The sequence below is a fragment of the Barbus barbus genome (genome assembly GCF_936440315.1).
Source record: "Barbus barbus genome assembly, chromosome: 45".
NCBI lineage: Eukaryota > Metazoa > Chordata > Actinopteri > Cypriniformes > Cyprinidae > Barbus > Barbus barbus.
Window position 1 is genome coordinate 25,368,566 of NC_136723.1, and position 23,994 is coordinate 25,392,559.

The 23,994-nt window shown below is 36.4% G+C and overlaps 2 protein-coding genes across 4 annotated transcripts in view; both read right to left on the reverse strand.

Annotated features, from left to right (window-relative positions):
- Positions 1–17,839, reverse strand: part of bmpr1bb (bone morphogenetic protein receptor, type IBb) — a 105,349-nt gene extending 87,510 nt beyond the window's left edge. For both annotated transcript variants that reach the window (XM_079408221.1, XM_079408222.1), the window contains exons 1-2: positions 17,682–17,839; positions 16,636–16,694 (exon numbers count right to left, since the gene is read on the reverse strand). The gene's annotated coding sequence lies outside the window, so the exon portion shown is untranslated. The remainder of the gene's footprint in view (positions 1–16,635; positions 16,695–17,681) is intronic.
- A 4,836-nt stretch (positions 17,840–22,675) lies between these two features.
- The window catches only part of pdlim5b (PDZ and LIM domain 5b), an 88,499-nt gene continuing 87,180 nt past the window's right edge, over positions 22,676–23,994 (reverse strand). The window contains exon 13 of one of the 2 annotated variants that reach the window (XM_079408215.1): positions 22,676–23,561. In XM_079408215.1, the coding sequence (XP_079264341.1) occupies positions 23,472–23,561 (90 nt within the window). In that variant the 3' untranslated portion in view covers positions 22,676–23,471. The remainder of the gene's footprint in view (positions 23,562–23,994) is intronic. The other variant, XM_079408216.1, reaches the window with a different exon arrangement.

A 23,994-nucleotide genomic window follows, 5' to 3' on the forward strand; every position in this document is an offset into this window, starting at 1 on the left:
ATGTATATGAGCTCATTAACATAGGACCGCCCATATTTAGCATATTTAGTCACTTTTGCTGAATAACCAGTTGCGGAATAATAAATATGCACTGATATGATGAATAATGAATATGCAATGAATAATGAATGTGCAGTGAACTGGAGATATATGAACTGGAGAAGTTTTGAGTTCTTAAAGCTGCAGTACGTTTATTCTACTTACTTGAAAGAGCCAGATGTTCATGTTTACCATGAAATTACCATGAACTCTTGCTACTGTACCTTTAAGACTTCTTTACAACCTTCAAGATATGCAAATGATCTCTGATATGATTGTCATTTATTTGGGAATATTTATAACACACCCACTGGCTCATGATCATATGTACCGCCCACATTTATATATCATTGCATGTTCTGTATTCTGACTGTCTCATTGCTTCTGTCTGTCGTGCTGCTGAGAGGAAGGTCAGGAAGCAGACAGACTGGCTAAACCAACCGTCTGCTAGCCGCCTTACGTCACAGAAGTCAGTTAATTCTCAGCACATAGAGACTCCTTCACCCAGATATCACACTATAGAGACTGTGTCTGTTCCCCGAACTAGAAAATACAGAAAACGTCCAAACCAATTTATGAGTAACAACTTAATTGATGTTCAACAAATGCAAAATGTATATAACACAGAGAAACATATGATAAAGCTTGGATTATTGAATATCAGGTCCCTTTCTACTAAAGCGCTTGTTGTAGATGGCTGCAGATAAAGTCTTAATTGTAGGTGATTTTAATATCCACGTTGACAATAAAAAAGATACATTAGGATCAGCATTCATAGACATTCTGAACTCTATTGGGGTTAGACAACACGTGTCAGGACCTACTCATTGTCGAAATCATACTCTAGATTTAATACTGTCACATGGAATTGATGTTAATGGTGTTGAAATTCTGCAGCAAAGCGATGATATCTCAGATCATTATCTAGTCTTGTGTAAACTCCATATAGCTAAAGCTGTGAATTCAACTCCTTCTTACAAATATGGTAGAACCATCACCTCTACCACAAAAGACTGCTTTGTAAACAATCTTCCTGATTATCTCAATTCCTCAGCATATCCAACAGCACAGAAAAACTTGATGATGTAACAGAAACTAATGGACTCTCTCTTTTCTAGCACTTTAGATGCGGTTGCTACTTTACGCTTAAGGAAGATTAAGGAAAAGAGTCCAACACCGTGGTATTATGAGCACACTCGCACCTTAAAGAGAGCAGACCGGAAAATAGAGCGCAGCTGGAGGAAAACTAAACTAGAGGTATTTCATATTGCTTGGTGGGAAAGTACCCTATCCTACAGAACAGCATTAAAAACTGCTAGATCTGATTACTTTTCGTCTCTTAGAAGAAAACAAACATAACCCCAGATATTTATTCAATACAGTGGCAAAATTAACAAAAAAATAAAGCATCAACAGGTGTTGACTTTTCCCAACAGCACAGCAATGACTTTATGAACTATTTTACTTCCAAAATCGATACTATTAGAGATCAAATTGTAACCATGCAGCCGTCAGCTACAGTATCGCATCAGATAGTGCACTATAGATCCCCTGAGGAACAGTTCCACTCATTCTCTACTATAGGAGAGGAAGAACTGTATAAACTTGTTAAATCAGCTAAACCAACAACATTTATGTTAGACCCCATTTCAGCTAAACTACTAAAAGAGGTACTTCCAGAAGTCATAGATCCTATTTTGGCTATTATTAATTCGTCATTGTCATTAGGATATGTCCCCAAAACCTTTAAATTGGCTGTTATTAAGCCTCTCATTAAAAAACCACAACTTGACCCCAAAAATCTAGTTAATTACAGACCGATCTCGAATCTACCTTTTCTTTCAAAGATACTAGAAAAGGTAGTATCCTCACAATTATATTCCTTCTTAGAGAAAAATTATATCCGTGAGGATTTCCAGTCAGGATTTAGACCATCCCATAGTACTGAGACTACTCTCATTAGAGTTGCAAATGACCTGCTTCTATCATCTGATCGTGGTTGCATCTCTCTATTAGTGCTACTGGATTTTAGCATGGTTCAAATTGTACTTATCTGACCGCCATCAATTCGTAGCAGTGAATGAAGAGGTATCATATCGATCACAAGTGCAGTATGGAGTACCTCAAGGCTCAGTACTAGGGCCGTTACTTTTTACGCTTTACATGTTACCCTTGGGAAATATCACCAGGAAACACGGGGTTAGCTTTCACTGTTATGCTGATGATACTCGGCTCTATATTTCTTCGTGGCCCGGTGAAACACACCAAATTGAGAAACGTATGGAATGCATAGTCGATATAAAAAAACTGGATGAGTAATTTCTTACTGCTAAATTCTGGAAAAACAGAGGTGTTAATTATCAGACAAACTACAGATGGTTCAAAATACAGCAGCTAGAGTTCTTACTAGAACCAGGAAGTATGACCACATTAGCCCGGTTCTGTCAACACTGCACTGGCTCCCTATTAAACATTGTATAGATTTTAAAATCTTATTACTTATAAAGCCCTGAATGGTTTAGCTCCTCAGTTCTTGAGCAAACTCTTATCGCATTATAGTCCTCCACGTCCATTATGTTCTCAAAACTCTGGCCATTTGATAATACCTAGAATATTAAAATCAACTGCGGGGGGGCAGATCCTTTTTCTATTTAGAACCCAAACTCTGGAACAATCTACCTAACACTGTTCGGGAGGCAGGCACACTGTCAGTTTAAATCTAGATTAAAGACCCATCTCTTTAACCTGGCTTACACATAACACACTAATACGCTTCTAATATTCAAATTAGTTAAAGGATTGTTAGGCTGCATTAATTAGGTCAACCGGAACCGGGAACACTTCCCATAACACACAATATACTTGTTACCTCGTAAGACGATTGACATCAACGCTAATATTAGTCTGTTTCTCTCTTATTCCGAGATCACCATAGCCACCCGATCTGGTCCGTATCCAGCCCAGATAGTCACTGCAGTCACCAGATCCAGTCCGTATCCAGGTCAGATGGTGGATCAGCACCCAGAGACGACCTCTACAGCCCTGAACGTCAGCAGAGACCAGGACACCTAGATGAGCCCCAGAGACAGATCCACAGTAGACCCTATCACCTAGACAGCCATCGGGAAAGACCACTGGAACCAGTTGAGCCCTTACAATCTGACTTTGCTGCAGTTGGAATTGAACTGTTGGTTTGTTTGGCCAGAGGAGAACCGCCCCCCCGACTGAGCCTGGTTTCTCCCAAGGTTTTTTTTCTCCATTCTGTCACCGATGGAGTTTTGGTTCCTCTGGCTTGCTTAGTTGGGGACACTTCATTTCCATCGATATCGTTGACCTGATTGCAAAGACACTATTTAAACTGAACTGAGCTGGATGATGACATCACTGAATTCAACAATGAAATGCCTTTAACTGAAAATTGAGTTTAATCTTGTAATTTTACATTATTGACACTATTTTCCTATTTTGATATTGTGCAGTTGCTTTGACAGAATTTGTATTGTTAAAAGCGCTATATAAATAAAGGTGACTTAACTTGACTTGATATATTAAAGTGGGCATATGTTAATGAGCTCAAGGTCATATATATTTCCATATATGGACTGGAGAGGTTTTTGAGTTCTTAAAGCTGCAGTGCATTTATTTTACTCGTTTGTAACAGACAGAAAAATCATATTTACCATCAAATTAATAAGTTTCTCTTATAAAATAAGGTTTTTATGCATCAAACACAGTCAATTTGGCTCATTAACACATGCACTCAAAACTTCTCGAGTCCATATATGGAAATCCTAATGATTATGAGACCAAAACTTTGAGCTTATTAACATATGACAACCCTCTTATACACATCAATACAAATTCAGTCACTTTTCACAGTCAAGTGTTAAAGTGGGCGGCATATGTTAATGAGCTCAAGGTTTTGATTTCATAATTATTAGAATTTCATTTCCATATATGGACTGAGGAAGTTCTGAGTTCTTAAAGCTACAGTGTGTTTATATGACTTGTTTGACAGAGGTAGTAAAATCAGGTTTACCACGAAACGACCCTTTTAAACTACAGTGATCGTGGTTAGGTCATAGAGAAGCAAGCCTAAACCCAAAGCAAACATGCAAAACTCCTCCAGTCTAAATAATGAGGCATATGAAGGCATAATGATTTTCCCAGCAGCGGCGCTGACTTCATTAGCTTTGATGCGAGCGTGGAGCTGATCGATTGCTCTGGATCTCAGAGGGAAGGGTGTGTACACAGACCTGATGGAGCGAGACCTCTGCTGTAAATGGATCGATATCAAGATCAATAGGTCCCCGTCTCTGGACACAGATCTGGTTTATTCAGCGCCGCGAGCGCTCGTCAAGTCCATCTGAGAGGACTTCAAGTGAAGAAAACATCACGCTCTTCTGCACTAAATGAACCGGAACATACAGTCGGGACAAAAGGTCTGAGAGCAAACCAAAACTTTTTAGCCTTGTATTGTACTGAATATATTATTCTGGGTACGACTGTTCTGTTCTGGATCAAATTGACCCTGATTGGATTCAATACAATTACTCTATCACACTATGAAAAAAAAAAATCAGGTGAAACATTAAACCTAAACATGAGAAAAAAAATGGTTTTCATTTTTTGAATAATTAAAAAAAAATTTACATATTTGTTTTTCACAAAATATGAATATTATAAATGGTATTTTAAATCTTTTTATAAATATTTATAAAAAATATATAATTTATTTTTAACTCTCACTTTTATTTAGTTTAACTTAATGCACTAAAATAACTCAAATTAAAACTACACAAGCATATATATGAAACAAAATAAAAATGAAAAAGAAAAAAACTTTAAAATGAAATTGAAAAATATCAAATATTCATAAAGTAAATTAATATGACAAAAATTATATTTCAGATTCTGGTCTGTGATTTTTGATCATGTGACGCTTTGTATTCAATTAGTTTTACTAGTGGTTTGAGACTTTTGGGCCTTTCTTATAATAACACTTTCTGGGGTATAGTTAACCCCTAAAACTGAAACAAAAATTAAAACCATAAAAACATTTTCATTGCTTGAAATTAAGTAAAAGTTAATTGAAATAAAAAGCTAGTTGCCAAGACAAATTTAGTTTAAGTTCATGTTAAAAAACAACTAAAACTGACATAAACAAATAATAAAAACTATATAGAAGTTTATTAAAAAAAGGACAAAAGAAACAAGAAAAATCACAAAAATGTTCAAATTAAAATGAAAAAAATATTAATAAAAACTATATAGACATTAATTTAAAAAATACTAAAAATGAAAAAAATATACAACTTTAAAATTAAAATAAAAAAAAATGGAAAATATAAAAAGTAAAATCTGATTTAAAATAATAATACAAACTAAATAGACATTTTTCTTAAAAAAAAGAAAAAAAGACAAAATTACTAAAACTTTAAACTGAACATAAAAATTGAAATGAACACAGATTCAAAACATTAATAAAAACTACGTTATGATAAAATAACAGCCTTGTTGTCCGTGCCCTGAGCTCTCACAAGCACTGAAGAACTAAAGGGAAAAGATGAAAGTTTCTGTCCCTCCAGACATGATTCATTTCTTGAAAACTCAATGAACACATTAAGACCCCGAACAATTGGATTTTCTCACCCTGCATTCAGAGTTTCCTCAGTCCATATATGATGCAAGACGTCCTGACTCATCCGAAGCTCTCCCAGCAATCACATTACGCTTCCCAGAGCTGGAGAAATTAGATTTGAGCATCTCTCTGGTTAATGGGAGTCCGCTCTGCTCTTCTCCCGTTCGCTGGACATCGCACCGGCCGGCAGCTTGAAGTAATTCGCCACCTCTTTTCTTTTCATCCGCAGATTGAATGTCCTCGCTCTTGTCTACAGGGGGGTTTAATTGCCCTGAGCTTTACTGAAAGTGGATCAAGATGGCCTGCGGATCGAGCCGCCAACATCCGCTTACACTCAACGCATGCAAATACATCCAGCCTGAGAAACTACGGCTGTGAAAGACAATCTAATACATTTAAATGCATGCTGTTCAAATGCTAAAATGTTAGCTTTCATAACTGCACGGCATAAATGAACAACTTTCATCATCAAATCCACCTGGATGAGGAAAAATACTATTAACCAACAACATCACAATCCGATTTTCACGATCTAATCAAATCCTGATGGATCTAATTAAGTCACGTCCTTTAGTAGGGATTTAACGATATTATCAATATCGCGATAGCAAAACTGTCTGGATATTATCGTGGTCACATGACGATATGAAGCGATCGGTATTCTGGGCAAAAAGTGTAGTTTATTTATATATTTAAACTTCTTATTCTAAAAGGTGTTTAAAGTGGTGTTTTGGGTCATTATCTGTCAACCAAACTCGAAGCGAAAGCACAATATAGTCTCTTCTTCAAGTGTGTCTGAGTGTTTTAAAGCGAAGCTGCACTTGGTTCAGACGATCAGCTGCTGATCCGGTGTTTTCTGCGTCTCAGAATGAATGAATGCAGTCACTGCTGGGAGTTTAGCACACGTTTGGGAACAAAGTTCTGCTTTATTTCAGCTGCAGATGATTACAGCGTTTCACTAGATTTGTAGTGAGACGGGTTTTTGTTTTCTCTGAAGCTGGAGTTCCTTCAAAATAAAAGCTTAAAGTACAGCATGAATTACTGACAGCGAGCGGTTTAAATGCAGTCCAAACTCACAATATCTCTCGAAGTGTAGAAATTAGGAAAGACGTTTTGGAATTTCCCTACTGTAGTGTAAAGCAGAAATAATATATATATATATACACACAAATTTACAGATATTCAGTAAATTTAATTTAATAAAGATATTCATGCAAATATGTTTAACTTTTTTGTGAAAGTAAATTAGCTTAAGCATTTGCAAATCATATTTTGTAAAATACATTAATTTTGAGCCTGTTTAGCTTCATATTATTTGACTGGCTTCAACTTTATCCACAACAGCATGAATATGATATGAAATTCTGATTTCTACAACAGTTTCATCTCATGCATTTATCTCTAAACAAGTAAGATGTTTTGATAAAGCATTTGCATTATAAAAATTAAAAAAAAAGCAAAACTGGAAAGAAAATCCAACTTGTAGGCAGATCTATTGCATTTCACGAAACTCTGACAGTGTTTGTGGGTCATCTGAACTTCGTTTACGTGTGGAACTGAACATAAGCACAAGCACACTGTAAAAAAATGACCGTAATTTTAACGGTAAAAAACTGTGAAAATGCTACAGTAAAAACCTGTTAAATGGTTAACGGTAAGTTCACGGTAAACGTAAACTGACGTTCCCAGAATTCCCTGCGTTGCATTTCAAAGTGTGTTTGAATTTGATGTTTTTTCTTTGAAATAACTGTTTCTTCTTAGTTTTTTCTTACCAGTTATGTTTATTAGGGTTGTATGTTACACCTGATGTTGTTAAATGAATGTTTATTGCATTATTTGTTATCATGATGGTGTTTAGTGTTTGTGTGAATGACACTGTGCACCTTCTATATATGTTAATAATTAAAAGCTGCTTGTGATAGGCTTTGGTTCATCATATAACTCTCATCAGCTCCTGCTTTTGGTGGTTATCAGTGTATTACAAAGGTACAAAACAGATTTCAGTACTTCAATAGGTTGGTATATTAACATTATATCAGTTAATGAAATTATGGTATTTAACTGTAAATTTAAGTTAAAAGCGTAAAACCTAAAATGTTGTTACCGTAATTTTTACGGTAGAATTACGGCAACCACAGCTGCTGTTTTTTTTACCATAAATTTTCCAGATTTGTTTTTTACAGTGCAGCGAGTGAAGCGTCTGAGTTTTAATCCGCTGACAGACGGACTGGAGCTCAGACCTGTGTCACAACAGCAGCAGCGAGCGATTGGGTTTCACAGGAACCTGTCAGGAGCTTTTGTCTGTGGATGAGGGAGCGTGTGTGTGTTTGGATGATGGATGGATGGAGGGAGGCACATAAACACATACCTGAACTCCACTGTGAAACCAGAAACCCGAGACGAGCAAGATGGAAAAGCCATTGTGAGCCCGGTCGCTCGCTTCTGCTGTTTTGTCTTCTGCACTTCCTGTGAATGTGAATCTATTACCGTTTCCGTCTGGGTTGTGAAACAAGCGGTTCATATCGGCCTGCGCAACATATTGAACAGTCACGATTCAAGCATTAAGTTTTGTGATATAAAAATTAAACAGCTTTGTAAATTCTGCAATCTGCTTTTTATTTGCTCATTAAACAGGAAATAAATAGTATCATAGTTTAACAGCGTCTGATTTAAACTTCAGTAGCAAACTAAATTTGATTCAGTTCAAATGCTCTTTTTTAATGAATCAGTTCAAGACTCTGGTTCAGTTGCATCATCACTTTGCTGCATTTTTCATGTTATTTGTTTTTATAAAAACAAATGCTTATTTTTATGTACTGCTATAATGGTTTATAAAAATCAACAGTTATATTTAACTTTTAAGTATATGTTATTTTTATTATTATTAATTACATAATATTATTAAATATACAAATATGATTAATTATTTATAAAACATTAAATATTCATATTTAATATTAAACTATTATTAAAGAATACTGCATATTGTTATTGCATGTTATTAAATTACTATTTTTATTAAATTAATTAATTATTATTATTATTTTTAAATTAAATATTAATATTTAAAATGGATAAAAAATACTATTACATTTATAAAATATAAAATATTTAATTTATTCTGAAATTATTATTATTAAATAAGAATAATCATTTGATTATATTAAATTAAATATGCAATTACTTATTAACATTTATTTTATAATTAAATATTATTCATATTATTAAATATGTATAAAATACTATTACATATTTATAAAAATATTTATATTTTAATATTGTGATTTGTAAAAAATAATATTAAATAATAATAAATAATTAAATATTTATAACAACACTACTTTTACTGTATTTTACTTCTTTTATTAAACATTTTGAATCTGCTTAGCTACAATGATCATTTCTTCGACCAACAAATTTAAATTAAAATTAAACAAAAAAACAAACCAAACACATAGATTTTTAAACATAAATAAATGAGTTACATTAAATAATTGGTGAAAGCCTAATAAAATGAGGAGTTCTTAGCTATATTGCCAAGCTCTACTCAGTCAGAACTTATTTCTTTTAACTAGAAAATACACTGGAAATGTATGATTGTCATGACAAATGGTTCCTTGAATGTTTACGTTCTTCTAAAGTGGACTAAAACACTCCTGCAGTGTTTTGATACCAATATCATACTTCTGAACTGAACTTTTAAATTATGAAATGTATTAATTTTTTAAAGAGTAATATGGGTAATGAGACCCACACCTTTATATCTGAAATCCATTTTAACATTCAATATCCCTTAATGGCAACTTATTAGGTTATATTTGTATTTATACATGTTTACTGTAGTGGTAACCAAGGAAATGTACAAATACTGTAGTTGAACTCCAGTCAGTTTAATTTGAGCTTTTGACATCTTCAGCTATGATTGATCTTGTCTGTTTTGTGTTGTTCTCTTTCCCTTGAAACTTACCCTGCTGTGACGCATAAACAGCTAAATAAAAATAAACCTCAAAATCCTCAAAGAACATTTGTAGAACACCACAAAACAGACATCATAAAGCTGAAGATGTCAAAAGCTCAAATTATGATATTAAATTCTTTTCATTTATTTCAAAGCCAGAGTATTTCTTATTTGTTCTTAAAGAGGCTGTTTGATTTAGTTTACCCATAAATATTAATTAATGCATGAACTATCAAACATGTAGTTAAGGATGCCGTTATTCATGAATCCATATGACTCCTGTTGTATTTAATGATAGCTCTTCATTAACTCATGATTAGTTAACAGCTTTAATAAGCATTAGTATTTGATGAATTAAGTATTAATTTAGACATTAGTACATGATTATTCATCTGAATAATGAAGTGTTACCAAAAAAACTAACAAGAAACAGTTATTTCAACAATAACATCAAATTTGAATTGTAACGCAGGGAATTCTGGGAATGTCCATTCACGGTTATTTACTGCAAATTATACATTCTTTTTCACTTTCAAAAACTGGTATACTACCGTAAAATTACATGTAATGTCCAATACAGTTTTTCCACTGTATATAGAAGGGGAACTTACCGTTAACCAATTAACATGTTTTTACTGTAGCATTTTTACAGTCTTTTACATTGAAATGTAAATGAAAATGAAAGAAATGCAAATAAACTCTTCATTTTTATTTGAGTATCGATACACTGTAAAAAAAAATCTGCTGAAGCTGGTTGCCTTAAAATTTTAAGTCGGTTCAACTTTTTTTTTTTACAGTGTACTTTCAATACTTGCATCAGTATATATCAATACTTCAGGATGAAGTACTTCAGGCTCATACTTAAAAATAAAGGTGCTTCAGGATGCCATAGAAGAACTTTTTTGTCTAAATGGTTCCTTAAAGAGCCTTTAACATCTGAAGAACCTTTCTGTTTCACAAAACAGGTTCTTCAGATTATAAAAAAGTAAGAAAGAGATGGTTCTTTGACTGAATGGTTCTTTGTGGAACCAAACACGGTTCTTCTATGGCGTCGCTGTGAAGGAGCTTTTAAGCAGTTTTATTTGTAAGAGCGCAGGCTCCAGTCTTCTCTGAATCCCTGAAGAGTAGCGTCCTGCCATTCTTTCTAAACCCACCACCCATAATGCATCTGTGCTTGGGATTAATGCAGCGTTTGACACTCTGAGTGATTCATGAAGAGCCTGCGATCAACAAACGATGGATGGACGGATGGCACGCATCGGGATGCATTAAGCGCAGGGCTCTGAATTGTTTCGGTGGGAAATCAAAGACGGAGGGCCGTAAATCTCTGGCCGGCTGCAGTCAGCGAGTCAAAAGTCAGACGCATTTGGTTTGCAGTGTGTGACATGTTGATGAGATAATAATTCAAATCATCTGTGAGAATCATCTTTCATCTTCAGAGCCTCGGAGAGATCTGAGATGAGTCGGGTTTTATTCCTTTCACATGCGACACTTCATGTGTTTACGGGAAAGACACGAGCTGATAGACATCACAAGTGATTCTCTCGAGTTTCAGAACACGTCTCCCGTCTCATGATTCATCAGTGAGAGATATCATAAAATAATAAACCTTCGGAAACAGATCAATATTGTTGCTTATTTTTATGTAGTATATCGTTAATAAAAAACAAAATTTTATTTTTATAATGAAATATTATTACTTCTAAAAATATTACATATATAGAAAATATTCAATATTTATATTCTTATATATTATAAAATAATATTACATATGCTAGCAAAATGGCAAATGAATGACTTTATGCACATCTCTTTCTGTTCTCCCCTTCAGCAACACTGCCACCTCTGTGCTCATTAATGCTCACCCACAATCCCCTGCTCTCATTGGCCACGCTCACTTCCTGCAATTACACGAGCGGAAGGCGGGGTCAAAGGTCGGCTAACGCAGCTCAGACTGCAGCTGTGACCCCGAGCCACAACAAACACACACACACGCACACACACACACACGCACACACAGACACACACACAGACACACACACAGACACACACACACACACACACACACAGACACACGCACAGACACACGCACGCACACACACACGCACACACAGACACACACACAGACACACACACAGACACACACACACACACACACACACAGACACACACGCACACACACACGCACACACAGACACACACACAGACACACACACAGACACACACACACACACACACACACAGTACTGCTCACCAAGCCTGCATTTATTTGATCCAAAATACAGCAAAAATATTTTTTACTATTTAAAATAACAGTTTAATTTATTAATTTAATTTGTAATTTATTTCTGTGATCTGCAGCTGTATTTTCAGCATTACTCCAGTCTTCAGTGTCACATGATCTTCAGAAATCATAATAATATACTGATTTACTCAAACATTTCTGATTATTATTATTATTATTATGATGTTGAAAACAGCGAGTATATTTATTATTTATTATTAAATATTCTGAAACATTATAAATATCTTTATCATCACTTTTTGATCAATTTAAAGCATCCTTGCTAAATAAAAGTATTAATCCACCCCTTTTATTTCAGATAAATGCTGATCTTTGGATCTTTCTATTCATCAAAGAATCCTGAAAAATATGTACTCAACTGTTTTAAATATTGATAATAATACTAATAATGTTTGTTGAGCAGTAAATCAGTATATTATAATGATTTCTGAAGATCATGTGACACTGAAGACTGGAGTAATGATGCTGAAAATACAGCTGCAGATCACAGAAATAAATTACAGTTTAACACATATTCACATAGAAAACAGATATTTTAAATATATGCATATATACTGTATATAAATATATAAAACTCAGAACATGAAGTAAATGAACTTTGGTTTTTGAGCTGCTCTACAGATCTGACCATTCAGATTCAGATTCAGGATTCATTTACAGAGCAAATAGAGTTCAGGGCATTAAACTAGTTAGTAGTTTCCAGCTTCTGCTTCAGTGCAGGAATTCACTCTTTCTTTCAGATCTCACATGTGAACTTAAACTTCTTCTGACACTGACTGAGAACCAAAACATCCAAACCACTAAAACAATACCGTTTACAGCATTAAAGTCATCTTTAAAGTCTGCTTTTCTTTGTGCATTGTTTAATTTCTGTGCATAAAACTCATGTAGTGCTTAAAAAAGGTAATGGATATACATGATCACACACACATACTCATGGAGCAGGCGCAGAATGTCTAACAGTTTTTTAGTGTTTTTCAGTTTTTCAGCATTCAACACCATCATCCCTCAACAGCTCACTAACAAACTGGTCCAGCTGGGGCTCAACACCTCTCTGTGCTACTGACTGTTGGACTTCCTGACCGGGAGACCTCAAGCAGTACGGGTCGGCAGTAACACATCCAGCACCATCACACTGAACACTGGGGCCCCCCAAGGATGTGTGCTGAGCCCCCTCCTCTTCACTCTGCTGACCCACGACTGCACACCATCACACAACTCCAACCTGTTCATTAAGTTTGCGGATGACACGACTGTGGTGGGTCTCATTAGCAACAGAGATGAGACAAACTACAGGAGCGAGGTGAGCCACCTGGCCGGGTGGTGCAGTGACAACAATCTCTCTCTGAATGTGGAGAAGACGAAGGAGATTGTTGTTGACTTCAGGAGAGTACTCACTCAGCATGCCCCTCTGACCATCAACGGTGCGACTGTGGAGAGAGTGAGCAGCACCGAGTTCCTGGGTGTGCACATCACTGAGGACCTCTCCTGGACTAACAACACTGTAGCACTGGCCAAGAAAGCACAGCAGCGTCTCTACTTCCTCCGCAAACTCAGAAGAGCCAGAGCCCCGGCCCCCATCATGTGCACCTTCTACAGAGGCACCATCGAGAGCATCTTAACCAGCTGCATCACTGTGTGGTATGGCGCCTGCCGCAAGTCACTTTAGCGCATAGTGAGAGCAGCCGAGAAGATCGTTGGTGTCTCTCTCCCCTCCCTCCAGGACATCTACAGCACCCGTCTCACCCGCAGAGCCCTCCGCATTGCAGGCGATCCCACCCACCCGACACACAGCTTCTTCAGTCTGCTGCCATCAGGGAGGAGACTGCGGAGTCTCCAGGCGAGGACCAGCAGACTGAAGGACAGCTTCATACATCAGGCTGTCAGGAAGCTGAACTCCCTCCCGTCCTTGCCCCCCCTCCCCTCTTTTACCCAATACAACACTGATACTACGACCCCCCCCCCCAGCTCCCCACATCCCCAGGACCCTTACACCCCCCCCCCCCCCCCACTCACTTACAAACTGTGACCAGCACCTGTCACTTGTGCAGCATTGGACTGAAATATTTTGTCTTGGTGAGCAGAAGAAATTCTTTTAAAAATGTTTAAAATCTTACTGTTCAAAGACTTGAAATATCAATAAGTAATGGTAATTTTTGCGCTGCATTTTCACATTATGCCATGTTTTTATGCCATTCTTCTGTGTAAATAACATAAAGCAGGGCTAAAAGTTGACGGCATGTTTCTGAGAAGGAGCTGAGCTCATTACTGGGACTCTAAACTCTGACCTCGGCTGCTCCAGGCTGGAAATTCACCTTGGTGAAGGAATCTCACACGCCTCTGTTCTCCAGGAACATCAGAAGCTTGTTAAAATCTCCCAGAAGCCCTTGGGGTATGCAGATTCAGAGCACAAAGGCGCAGTGTTCGGCGGAGTCCAATAGCGACATTAAACATCTGAGAGATGTCGGGAAACAAAGCTGACGGTTTTTAGAGAGACTCTAATGAGATAAGAGACTACAGGAGCAAACACATGTCACCGCTCAACAAGTGACACACAGAGAGACGGACGGGACAGATAGTGTCATGCTAAACAATCTGACAATATTCTGCTTATTTTGAGATTATCATCATCAATCATAACTGCACACGTCCAGCTGACTAACTGAAGACATCAATCCACTTTTCTACGTGTTTCAATATTATTCTTAATAAATAATGCACATTTTTTTGAATATTTTGAGTATTGAAATAATATTTAAATATTGTAAATATTTATTTTCATAAATATAAACATTGTAAATAAGTGTTCATTTACACTCAGCATCTTATATTAAAAATAAATTTAAATGTAATATTAAAATAAATTAAACTATATTTAAATGTATATATAATTAATATATATTTATATTAAATTATATATTAATTGTAATATTAATAAAATTTACCAATTAAACTTAATTATAAAATGTATTTTATACAATAAAAAATTGATACAATCAAAAACATTTTTATTGTTTAATAATAATAATAATTAGTAGTAGTAGTAGTAATTCTTTTTATATAATAATTAATATTATTTTGTAGTCATATATATAAATCACAAGAATGTATTAAAATTCAATTAAAATTAATTATATTAAACCAATAAATTAAGTTAAAATATAAATTATTTAATTTTGTTTAAATTTTTTAAATATAAATTATTATTATTATTTATTAATTTAAAATTATTACTAGTAATAGTTTTAATATAACTATTATATCATATAATAATTCATTTGTTACAGTAATATTCATATATAAATCACAAAAGGTTTGCCAAATTTTGCACAAGCACAGAAAAAAGAAAAGAGCATAAAAAAAGACTGATATTTTAAAATCAATCACAAAAACAAAAAGTGCAATTAGACTGTTTCCCTCAAACAGTCCACCCCTACTCTCTGAGTTTATTTTGTGATAAATATCATATTTATATTGCCCACCTGCTCTTCTAATATTGGAATCAGCCATTAAAACCCAGAATGATGCACCTCAAGTGACCGTGACCTGTGATGACGTAACATCATCAGCATTTAACGAACCGAGCGCGGCATCGTGGCACGTTTTCACACCGAACGACGCCACAGAGAAATAAAAGCAGTAAAACAGCGCCGGCCCACTGGGTTTAATTCAAACAAGCCTCCGGCCGCCAAAGCCAGACCACACAGACAAAATGAGCACTTTCCCACACGCAGGCTTTTAGAAATCCCACCCAAAACACACATCAGGCCCTGTAATGGCTTTCTCTCATTACGCCGCAGTATAAATGACTCCTGTAGCTGCTGACACTCAATAACGAGACCGCTTATCAGACACACGATACTCACGGATATCACAACACACACGCTACGACTAAAGACGGCCAAAAACCATGAGGTCAGATCAGATCCAAGGACGAGGATGACGAGTCTGTGCTCTTTACTTCATCAGCTGCTACACAGAAAATCTTATTACAGTCTCATACACCTCTGTTTATCAGTGCATACAGTATACAGGTACATCCTGCATAGTGTTCAGTAACGAAACAAACTAGTACTCCAGTAAATAAACTAGTACTCCCAACACAAGCCCTGAACCCAGAGCTATCTGAGCTGTCCCCAGCGCTCATTAACCCCTGTAAAATACACCGTATAAATAAACATGTTTATCTTCAACGCTGAAGTGTGTCATTTATTCAATGTTAAAATATTTGCTCACATCCCAAATTACACTTTAAACTAGAGCTGGACAACCATTAATCACGATTAATCACATCCAAAATAAAAGATTGGTAACACTTTAGAATAAGGAACACTTACTCACTATTAACTACAACTTTTAAACACTTTCAAAAACACAGATTTGATTGTAGAGCAGCCCAACTTCTGACTCAACCAATGGCGTGAGTGCGGGGGCGGGGCTACCTGCGTGACTGACCAATGGCAGGCGAGGGGTGTGTTTGGGGTAACAGTTTGATAAGTCATTATTATTTTTCTAGTTCAGTTTACTAACAGAGCAGAAATGACACATTTCTTAACCAAGCATTCAAAGCAAAGCTTAACCAAAGATTCAATATTGCAGGAATCAAAGGCAAAAGGAAAACATCAGCCGCTGAAAAACACATTTCGGTTTGGTCTCGCACCGATTGCTAAAGTCTTTGACCGACTGTCTTACCTCCGTCTGCAGATGAATGAAGCTCCTTATGGATTTACGATCTTCAGATGTCTCAACATCTACAAGAACAGTCAGAATATTTCGTAAGACCTTGAGGAGCAATAAATCATATCCCTGGGAGTTATGCAATATCATTTAATAGGCCTATAGAATCAACTGGTAAAACTCCTTCAGGAATCATCTCTCATCAAACAGCAATTCATCAACATGTCAAAAAACTTCCAGTAATTGCAAACCTAAGCAACGAGAGCTTGATGTGTTTGGTTTCATTACTAATCTAAATATGCCTATGCATGCTTGAACATCTAAAAGCAGCTAATTCAAGAATAAACACAAAACCCAACACAGATTACAATATCTCTTGATGTTCAAATGCATTTGTGACTCTGGAGCACCAAACCAGTCATAAAGGTCCATTTTTTAAAATTGAGATTTATGCATTATCTGAACGCTGAATAAATAATCTTTCCATTGATGTATGGTTTGTTATGATAGGACAATATTTGGCTGAGATACAACTATTTGAAAATCTGGAATCTGAGGGAGCAAAAAAATCTAAATATTGAGAAAATCTCCTTTAAAGTTGTTCAAATTAAGTTCTTAGCAATGCATATTACTAATCAAAAATGAAGTTTTGATATATTTACAGTAGGCGATTTACTAAATATCTTCATGGAACATGATCTTAATATCCTAATGATTTTTGGCATAAAAGTAAAATGTATAATTTTGATCCATACAATGTATTGTTGGCTATTGCTCCAAATATACCTGTGTTACTGATGACTGCTTCTGTGCTGCAGGGACATAAAGGCGATGCAGGAGTTGAATCTCTTACTCGAATGATGTGTAAGAGACCTGTTTTCATCACAACAGACCGGGTTTATTTCTCTTAAACTGTGCTGACAGCAGCTCGTGAGAATGATCCTGAGACTGCAGCGAGATTCACGAGGAACTTACATCACAAATACATGCAGATCACTGACCGACAGAATATCGATAAACACGGCGGATTAAACCCGACAAGTCTCCGTTCAAACTCTCACCTTCAGTCCCGATCCTCTACAGTCCTCCGCTCCAGAGCCACCGCTGCACACACACATCCAGCGAGGAATGACTCGATTAAACCGACTCCTTCTGCCCAACTCCAGGAGGAAAGCTGCTTTTCTTTCCTTCAGTGTGTGTGTGTGTGTGTGTGAGTGAGTGTGTGTGAGAGTGAGTGTGTGTTGAGGCGCACAGGCTCCAACCACCGACGCCTCAGAGAAATACACCTCAATACAATCTCCTCATCCCTCTTCTCCATCAAACACACACACACACACACACACACACACACACACACACACACACACACACACACACACACACACACACACACACACACACACACACACACACACACACACACACACATACACACACATACATACACACACACACACACACACACACACACACATATATATATATATATATAAACAAAATTATATTAACCAGGTTAACAAAATTGATGAATATATAAAACATCTTTAAAACAGAAAGAGTAACAAAAACAACAACTCACTTCAATATCAGATAAATACGGAAGATAGTTTTACGCTAAAGAATAAAGTTTAAAATCTACATTACAACATTAAACTACAAAAAACAAATATAAAACGCAATTCAGTCTTCAAACATATATATATAAAATACACCTATATATATATATATATATATATATATATACACATGCATATATACTGTATATAAATATATAAAACTCAGAACATGAAGTAAATGAACTTTGGTTTTTGAGCTGCTCTACAGATCTGACCATTCAGATTCAGATTCAGGATTCATTTACAGAACAAATAGAGTTCAGGGCATTAAACTAGTTAGTAGTTTCCAGCTTCTGCTTCAGTGCAGGAATTCACTCTTTCTTTCAGATCTCACATGTGAAGTTAAACTTCTTCTGACTGAGAACCAAAACATCCAAACCACTAAAACAATACCGTTTACAGCATTAAAGTCATCTTTAAAGTCTGATTTTCTTTGTGCATTGTTTAATTTCTGTGCATAAAACTCATGTAGTGTTTAAAAAAGGTAATGGATATACATGATCACACACACATACTCATGGAGCAGGTGCAGAATGTCTAACAGTTTTTTAGTGTTTTTCAGTTTTTCAGCATTCAACACCATCATCCCTCAACAGCTCACACACAAACTGGTCCAGCTGGGGCTCAACACCTCTCTGTGCAACTGGCTGTTGGACTTCCTCAAGCAGTACGGGTTGGCAGTAACACATCCAGCACCATCACACTGAACACTGGGGCCCCCCAAGGATGTGTGCTAAGCCCCCTCCTCTTCACTCTGCTGACCCACGACTGCACACCATCACACAACTCCAACCTGTTCATTAAGTTTGCGGATGACACGACTGTGGTGGGTCTCATTAGCAACAGAGATGAGACAAACTACAGGAGCGAGGTGAGCCGCCTGGCCGGGTGGTGCAGTGACAACAATCTCTCTCTGAATGTGGAGAAGACGAAGGAGATTGTTGTTGACTTCAGGAGAGTACACACTCAGCATGCCCCTCTGACCATCAACGGTGCGACTGTGGAGAGAGTGAGCAGCACCAAGTTCCTGGGTGTGCACATCACAGAGGACCTCTCCTGGACTAACAACACTGTAGCACTGGCCAAGAAAGCACAGCAGCGTCTCTACTTCCTCCGCAAACTCAGAAGAGCCAGAGCCCCGGCCCCCATCATGTGCACCTTCTACAGAGGCACCATCGAGAGCATCCTAACTAGCTGCATCACTGTGTGGTATGGCGCTTGCAACGCATCCTGCCGCAAGTCACTTCAGCGCATAGTGAGAGCAGCTGAGAAGATCATTGGTGTCTCTCTCCCCTCCCTCCAGGACATCTACAGCACCCGTCTCACCCGCAAAGCCCTCCGCATTGCAGGCGATCCCACCCACCCGACACACAGCTTCTTCAGTCTGCTGCCATCAGGGAGGAGACTGCGGAGTCTCCAGGCGAGGACCAGCAGACTGAAGGACAGCTTCATACATCAGGCTGTCAGGAAGCTGAACTCCCTCCCGTCCTTGCCCCCCCTCCCCTCTTTTACCCCATGCAACACTGAACTCTGACACTATGAGACCCCCCCCAGCTCCCCACATCCCTAGGACCCTTACACCCCCCCCACACCTACTTACAAACTGTGACCAGCACCTGTCACTTGTGCAGCATTGGACTGATCACTACCTCTTCAGATAGTCTGATAAAAAGACTGTTCTCTTGTCACTTTAACAGACTGATAAGCTCTTCTTGCACTACACATATATCTGCACAGTTTTGTTTTTATTTAACTGGTTTGCACTCTATCTATTCTGCCATGTGCCTTATGCCACTTTATCTATCTCTTTCTTTATTTTTCTACAAATGTCCTCATTTGTATAGCTGTATAGTTGTATGTACATATGTTTAATTAAACTGTATTTATCTGTTTAAACGTGTTTAATGTTAACTGTATGCACCAAGGGTCTGAGAGTAACGCAATTTCAATTCTCTGTATGTATGTGCCGTACATGTGGAAGAATTGACAATAAAGCAGACTTGACTTGACATATTATGGAGCAGGTGCAGAATGTCTAACAGTTTTTTAGTGGAGGTGGAGGACTAATGCAGTTTAACTGTTTTATAATCTGATCATCATAAACATGCACTGCAACCTACTGGCAAACTCAATCATTACCGGAAGACGGTGAGTGTTTGCTAATATCCATTTCCCAGTGACTGAAAATGATCCAGCATCGTATGAAAGACGAGCACAGGTCGTGTGGTTGTGGTGGAGTGATGGTTTGGGATCTGGAGACTGAAGGATCGCTCTCAGGTGACCCGGAAAATACACAATGACACTCATTATTAAAGCATTTACAGTAGAGATGCAAACATGTTTCTGATGATGCAGCGATATTTTAGTATCACTGAAATACTATTTATATGTATAGTTATCTAAAACTAAAGGCATTAAATATATATATATATATATATATATATATATATATATATACTGTAGGGTGAAGTCAACTAAAATGGACTATCAGGTAAAATGGGCCAAAATAGGTTTATAGGCCTACTGTAGATATGTCTCCATACAAAATCTTAAGTCTTTAAAAAAAATACAAGCATACACACACCTATACAACATGATCAGTTCATTTTTAATTGCGTTGTTTAATTAAATATTCATTCAACTTTCTATTTAATGAAATGCATTTATAGTGTTGCTATGGCACACTAAAGACAAGAGAGTCAAATTACTGATAAAAATAAAATGATTAAAGCTGAAATGACCAGTGTTGTTCTCTTTTTATTTTGACCCATTTTACCTGAATGTTGTGCCGTGGCTCAAGAAGGTACCTGCTGATACTCCAACTCTCTAATTTTAGAACTTTTATACTTTTTCACATTTAAAAAATATAAATATATTTAAGAGACCCATGCTAATTTATAAGAATATCATTAGATCTCATGCATAGCTTATTTGATGGTATTATAAGTCATTTACCAAAACGTGGCCCATTTTAGCTGACTTCACCCTATAATATATACTGTGTGTGTGTGTATACAGTTGAAGTCAAAACTTTACATACACCTTTCAGAATCTGCAAAATGTTAATTATTTGACCAAAATAAGAGGGATCATACAGAATGCATGTTATTGTTTAGTTAGTACCGACCTGACAGAAGCTCCACAGTGCAGCAGAAAGACAGCAACAGGACAGGACACAGATAATAAAATAATAATATACAAATATACATATAGGCAATGTACAAAGCAGCAAAAACACAATATATAATATAGACAACTATGCATGTACAGGTCAAGTATGAGAAAATAAAGATAAAAGAAGTGAGTGTGGTGAATGGATAGTGTATTATAGTTGTGTGTTCCACGTTTATTATTGAGTGTTCATGAGATGGATTGCCTGAGGGAAGAAACTGTTCCTGTGTCTGTTCGTTCTGGTGCTCAGAGCTCTGTAGCGTCCACCAGACGGTAACAGTTCAAAGAGGGAGTGTGCTGGATGTGAGGGGTCCAGAGTGATTTTTGAAGAAAGTACAACCTCTGCTGGGCCTTCCTGACAATGGAGTCAATGTGAATATCCCACTTCAGGTCCTGAGAGATGGTGCCAAAAAGCCAAAATCTAAGCCAAAAGCCAAAGTCGTTCATGAGTCCCTTGTTTGTCCTGGCTCTTAATGCATGGTTTGTCCTTCTGGAGCATCAGTGAGTGTTTGAATCTTCTGTAATAGCTGCACATGAGTCCCTCAGTTGTCCTCAGTGTGAAAAGATCGATCTCAAAATCATACAGTCATTGTTGGAAAGGGTTCAAATACACAAAAATGCTGGAAAACCAAAGAATTTGTGGGAGCTGAAGGATTTTTCTGAAGAACAGCAGGCAGTTTAACTGTTCAGGACAAACAAGGGACTCATGAACAACTATCACTAAACAAATAAAAAACACAGCTTTGGATCGTTCAGGTAACAACACAGTATTAAGAATTAAATGTATGTAAACTTTTGAACAGGTCATTTTTATAAATTCAACTATTATTTTCTCTTGTGGACTATATGTAAACATCTTTTATGTGAGATATCTTATTCAGGTCAGTACTAAAACAATAACATGCATTCTGTATGATCCCTCTTATTTTGGTCAAATAATTAACATTTTGCAGATTCTGAAAAGGGGATGTAAAGTTTTGACTTCATTTGTATACACACACATATACAGCAATTTTAGTTTATGGCTTTAGTTTTAGTTAACAATACCTTGTAGCATGAAGAAATAATATTTTTGTTAACATTACTTTAACATTGTTTTTATAAATTTTTCGTTTGAGTAATTTTGTACTTTAAACAAATGACTAGCTGAAATGGTAATTTGTGTTTTATAAATTTGCATGTCATCTTTGTCTTGTCCACACACATGGTTTTAATGATAACAGCACTGTTTTCAGTGGATGTTGTAAAAAATGAAAAACATTTTAAATCACACTATGAGGCTTTGAGAAGAACAGGGTTTTATTTTTCATCCCATCTCAGAATAAATGAATTACAGGCAACTAAAACAGAGAATAAAGATGCACATGAACCACCGACCCTTATTAGCTTGAAAACAAGTGCTAATGATTTAGAAGACAGTCTGAATGACTTTAGGCCTAAATATAATTTTTTTTGTATATTAATACAAATAAAGTCACTGAGACAATCAGACATCCCACAAACCTGACACAGAAACAACTCATAAAACATTAAATATCACTGCTCTGATAGTAATACGTGCAAACCCCCTGGAAAGCCCCCGAAATCTTCCATCCCGCCTCAATAAATATAAATCATACCAGCTTAAAGAGTGCTGGATGTACTGCAGCGGGACGCAGGAGAGAGACGCCGTCCAAACGCTTCAACACACTCACACTGATCTCACGCGTGTGACAAATATATTAGCACAGAGTCATGGCTCTTTAAATACATGTGGAAAACAGAATATGAACTTCTGTCATGCTAAAAATAACAAATGAAAAATCTTTTGATTTGGAGTCGTTTTTAATCATGGTAAAGATCTCAATAAAACACTGCATCGCATGATATACTCGCTCAAAAACAGACAAAAACACCCAAAATGCAACACTGAACATGAAACCGAGCCTTATTCAGAGAAGCAGTTTCTGATCTCATGATGAAGGAAACTGAAGCAAATATATCTATCTCTTCTCATAAACATAAACATGTACTAAAATAAATCTCAAGTGTCAAATATGGCCAGCAAGGCGTTTGACTGCGAGATCAGAACTGGACCGTGTGAGCGTGTTTCTTGCACAAGGGCTTGTCTTTCTTGCAGAAGAAGGTCTGACCCTCCAGACTCGTGCTGCACACCTACAGGACCAGAGAGAGACACCACAACATCATCAAAACCAGACATTAACCCTCTAATAAAACTAAAATACAATCAAATAAAAACTGACATCATACTTTGATTCATTCTCTTAAATGTCATTTTTATTTAAGAACCAGTGAAACTCTGGATATATTTGTGATTTCTAGACCTTTAAAGGTTATGGGAATGTCTATAATAATAATAATAATAATAAAAAAAAATGTTTCTAGTTATCTCAAGATATAAATATTTTGAGTAGAAATGGCTATTTGTGAGTAAATCAAACAAGTCAATAAATAAATAAAAATAAAGCAAATAAATCAATGAAATGAGTAAATTAAGTAAATAAACAATGTATATGAAGGAAATAAATCAAGTAAATAAGTGAATTATTAAGTATATAAATAAAAAGTAAATAATTAAATTATAAAA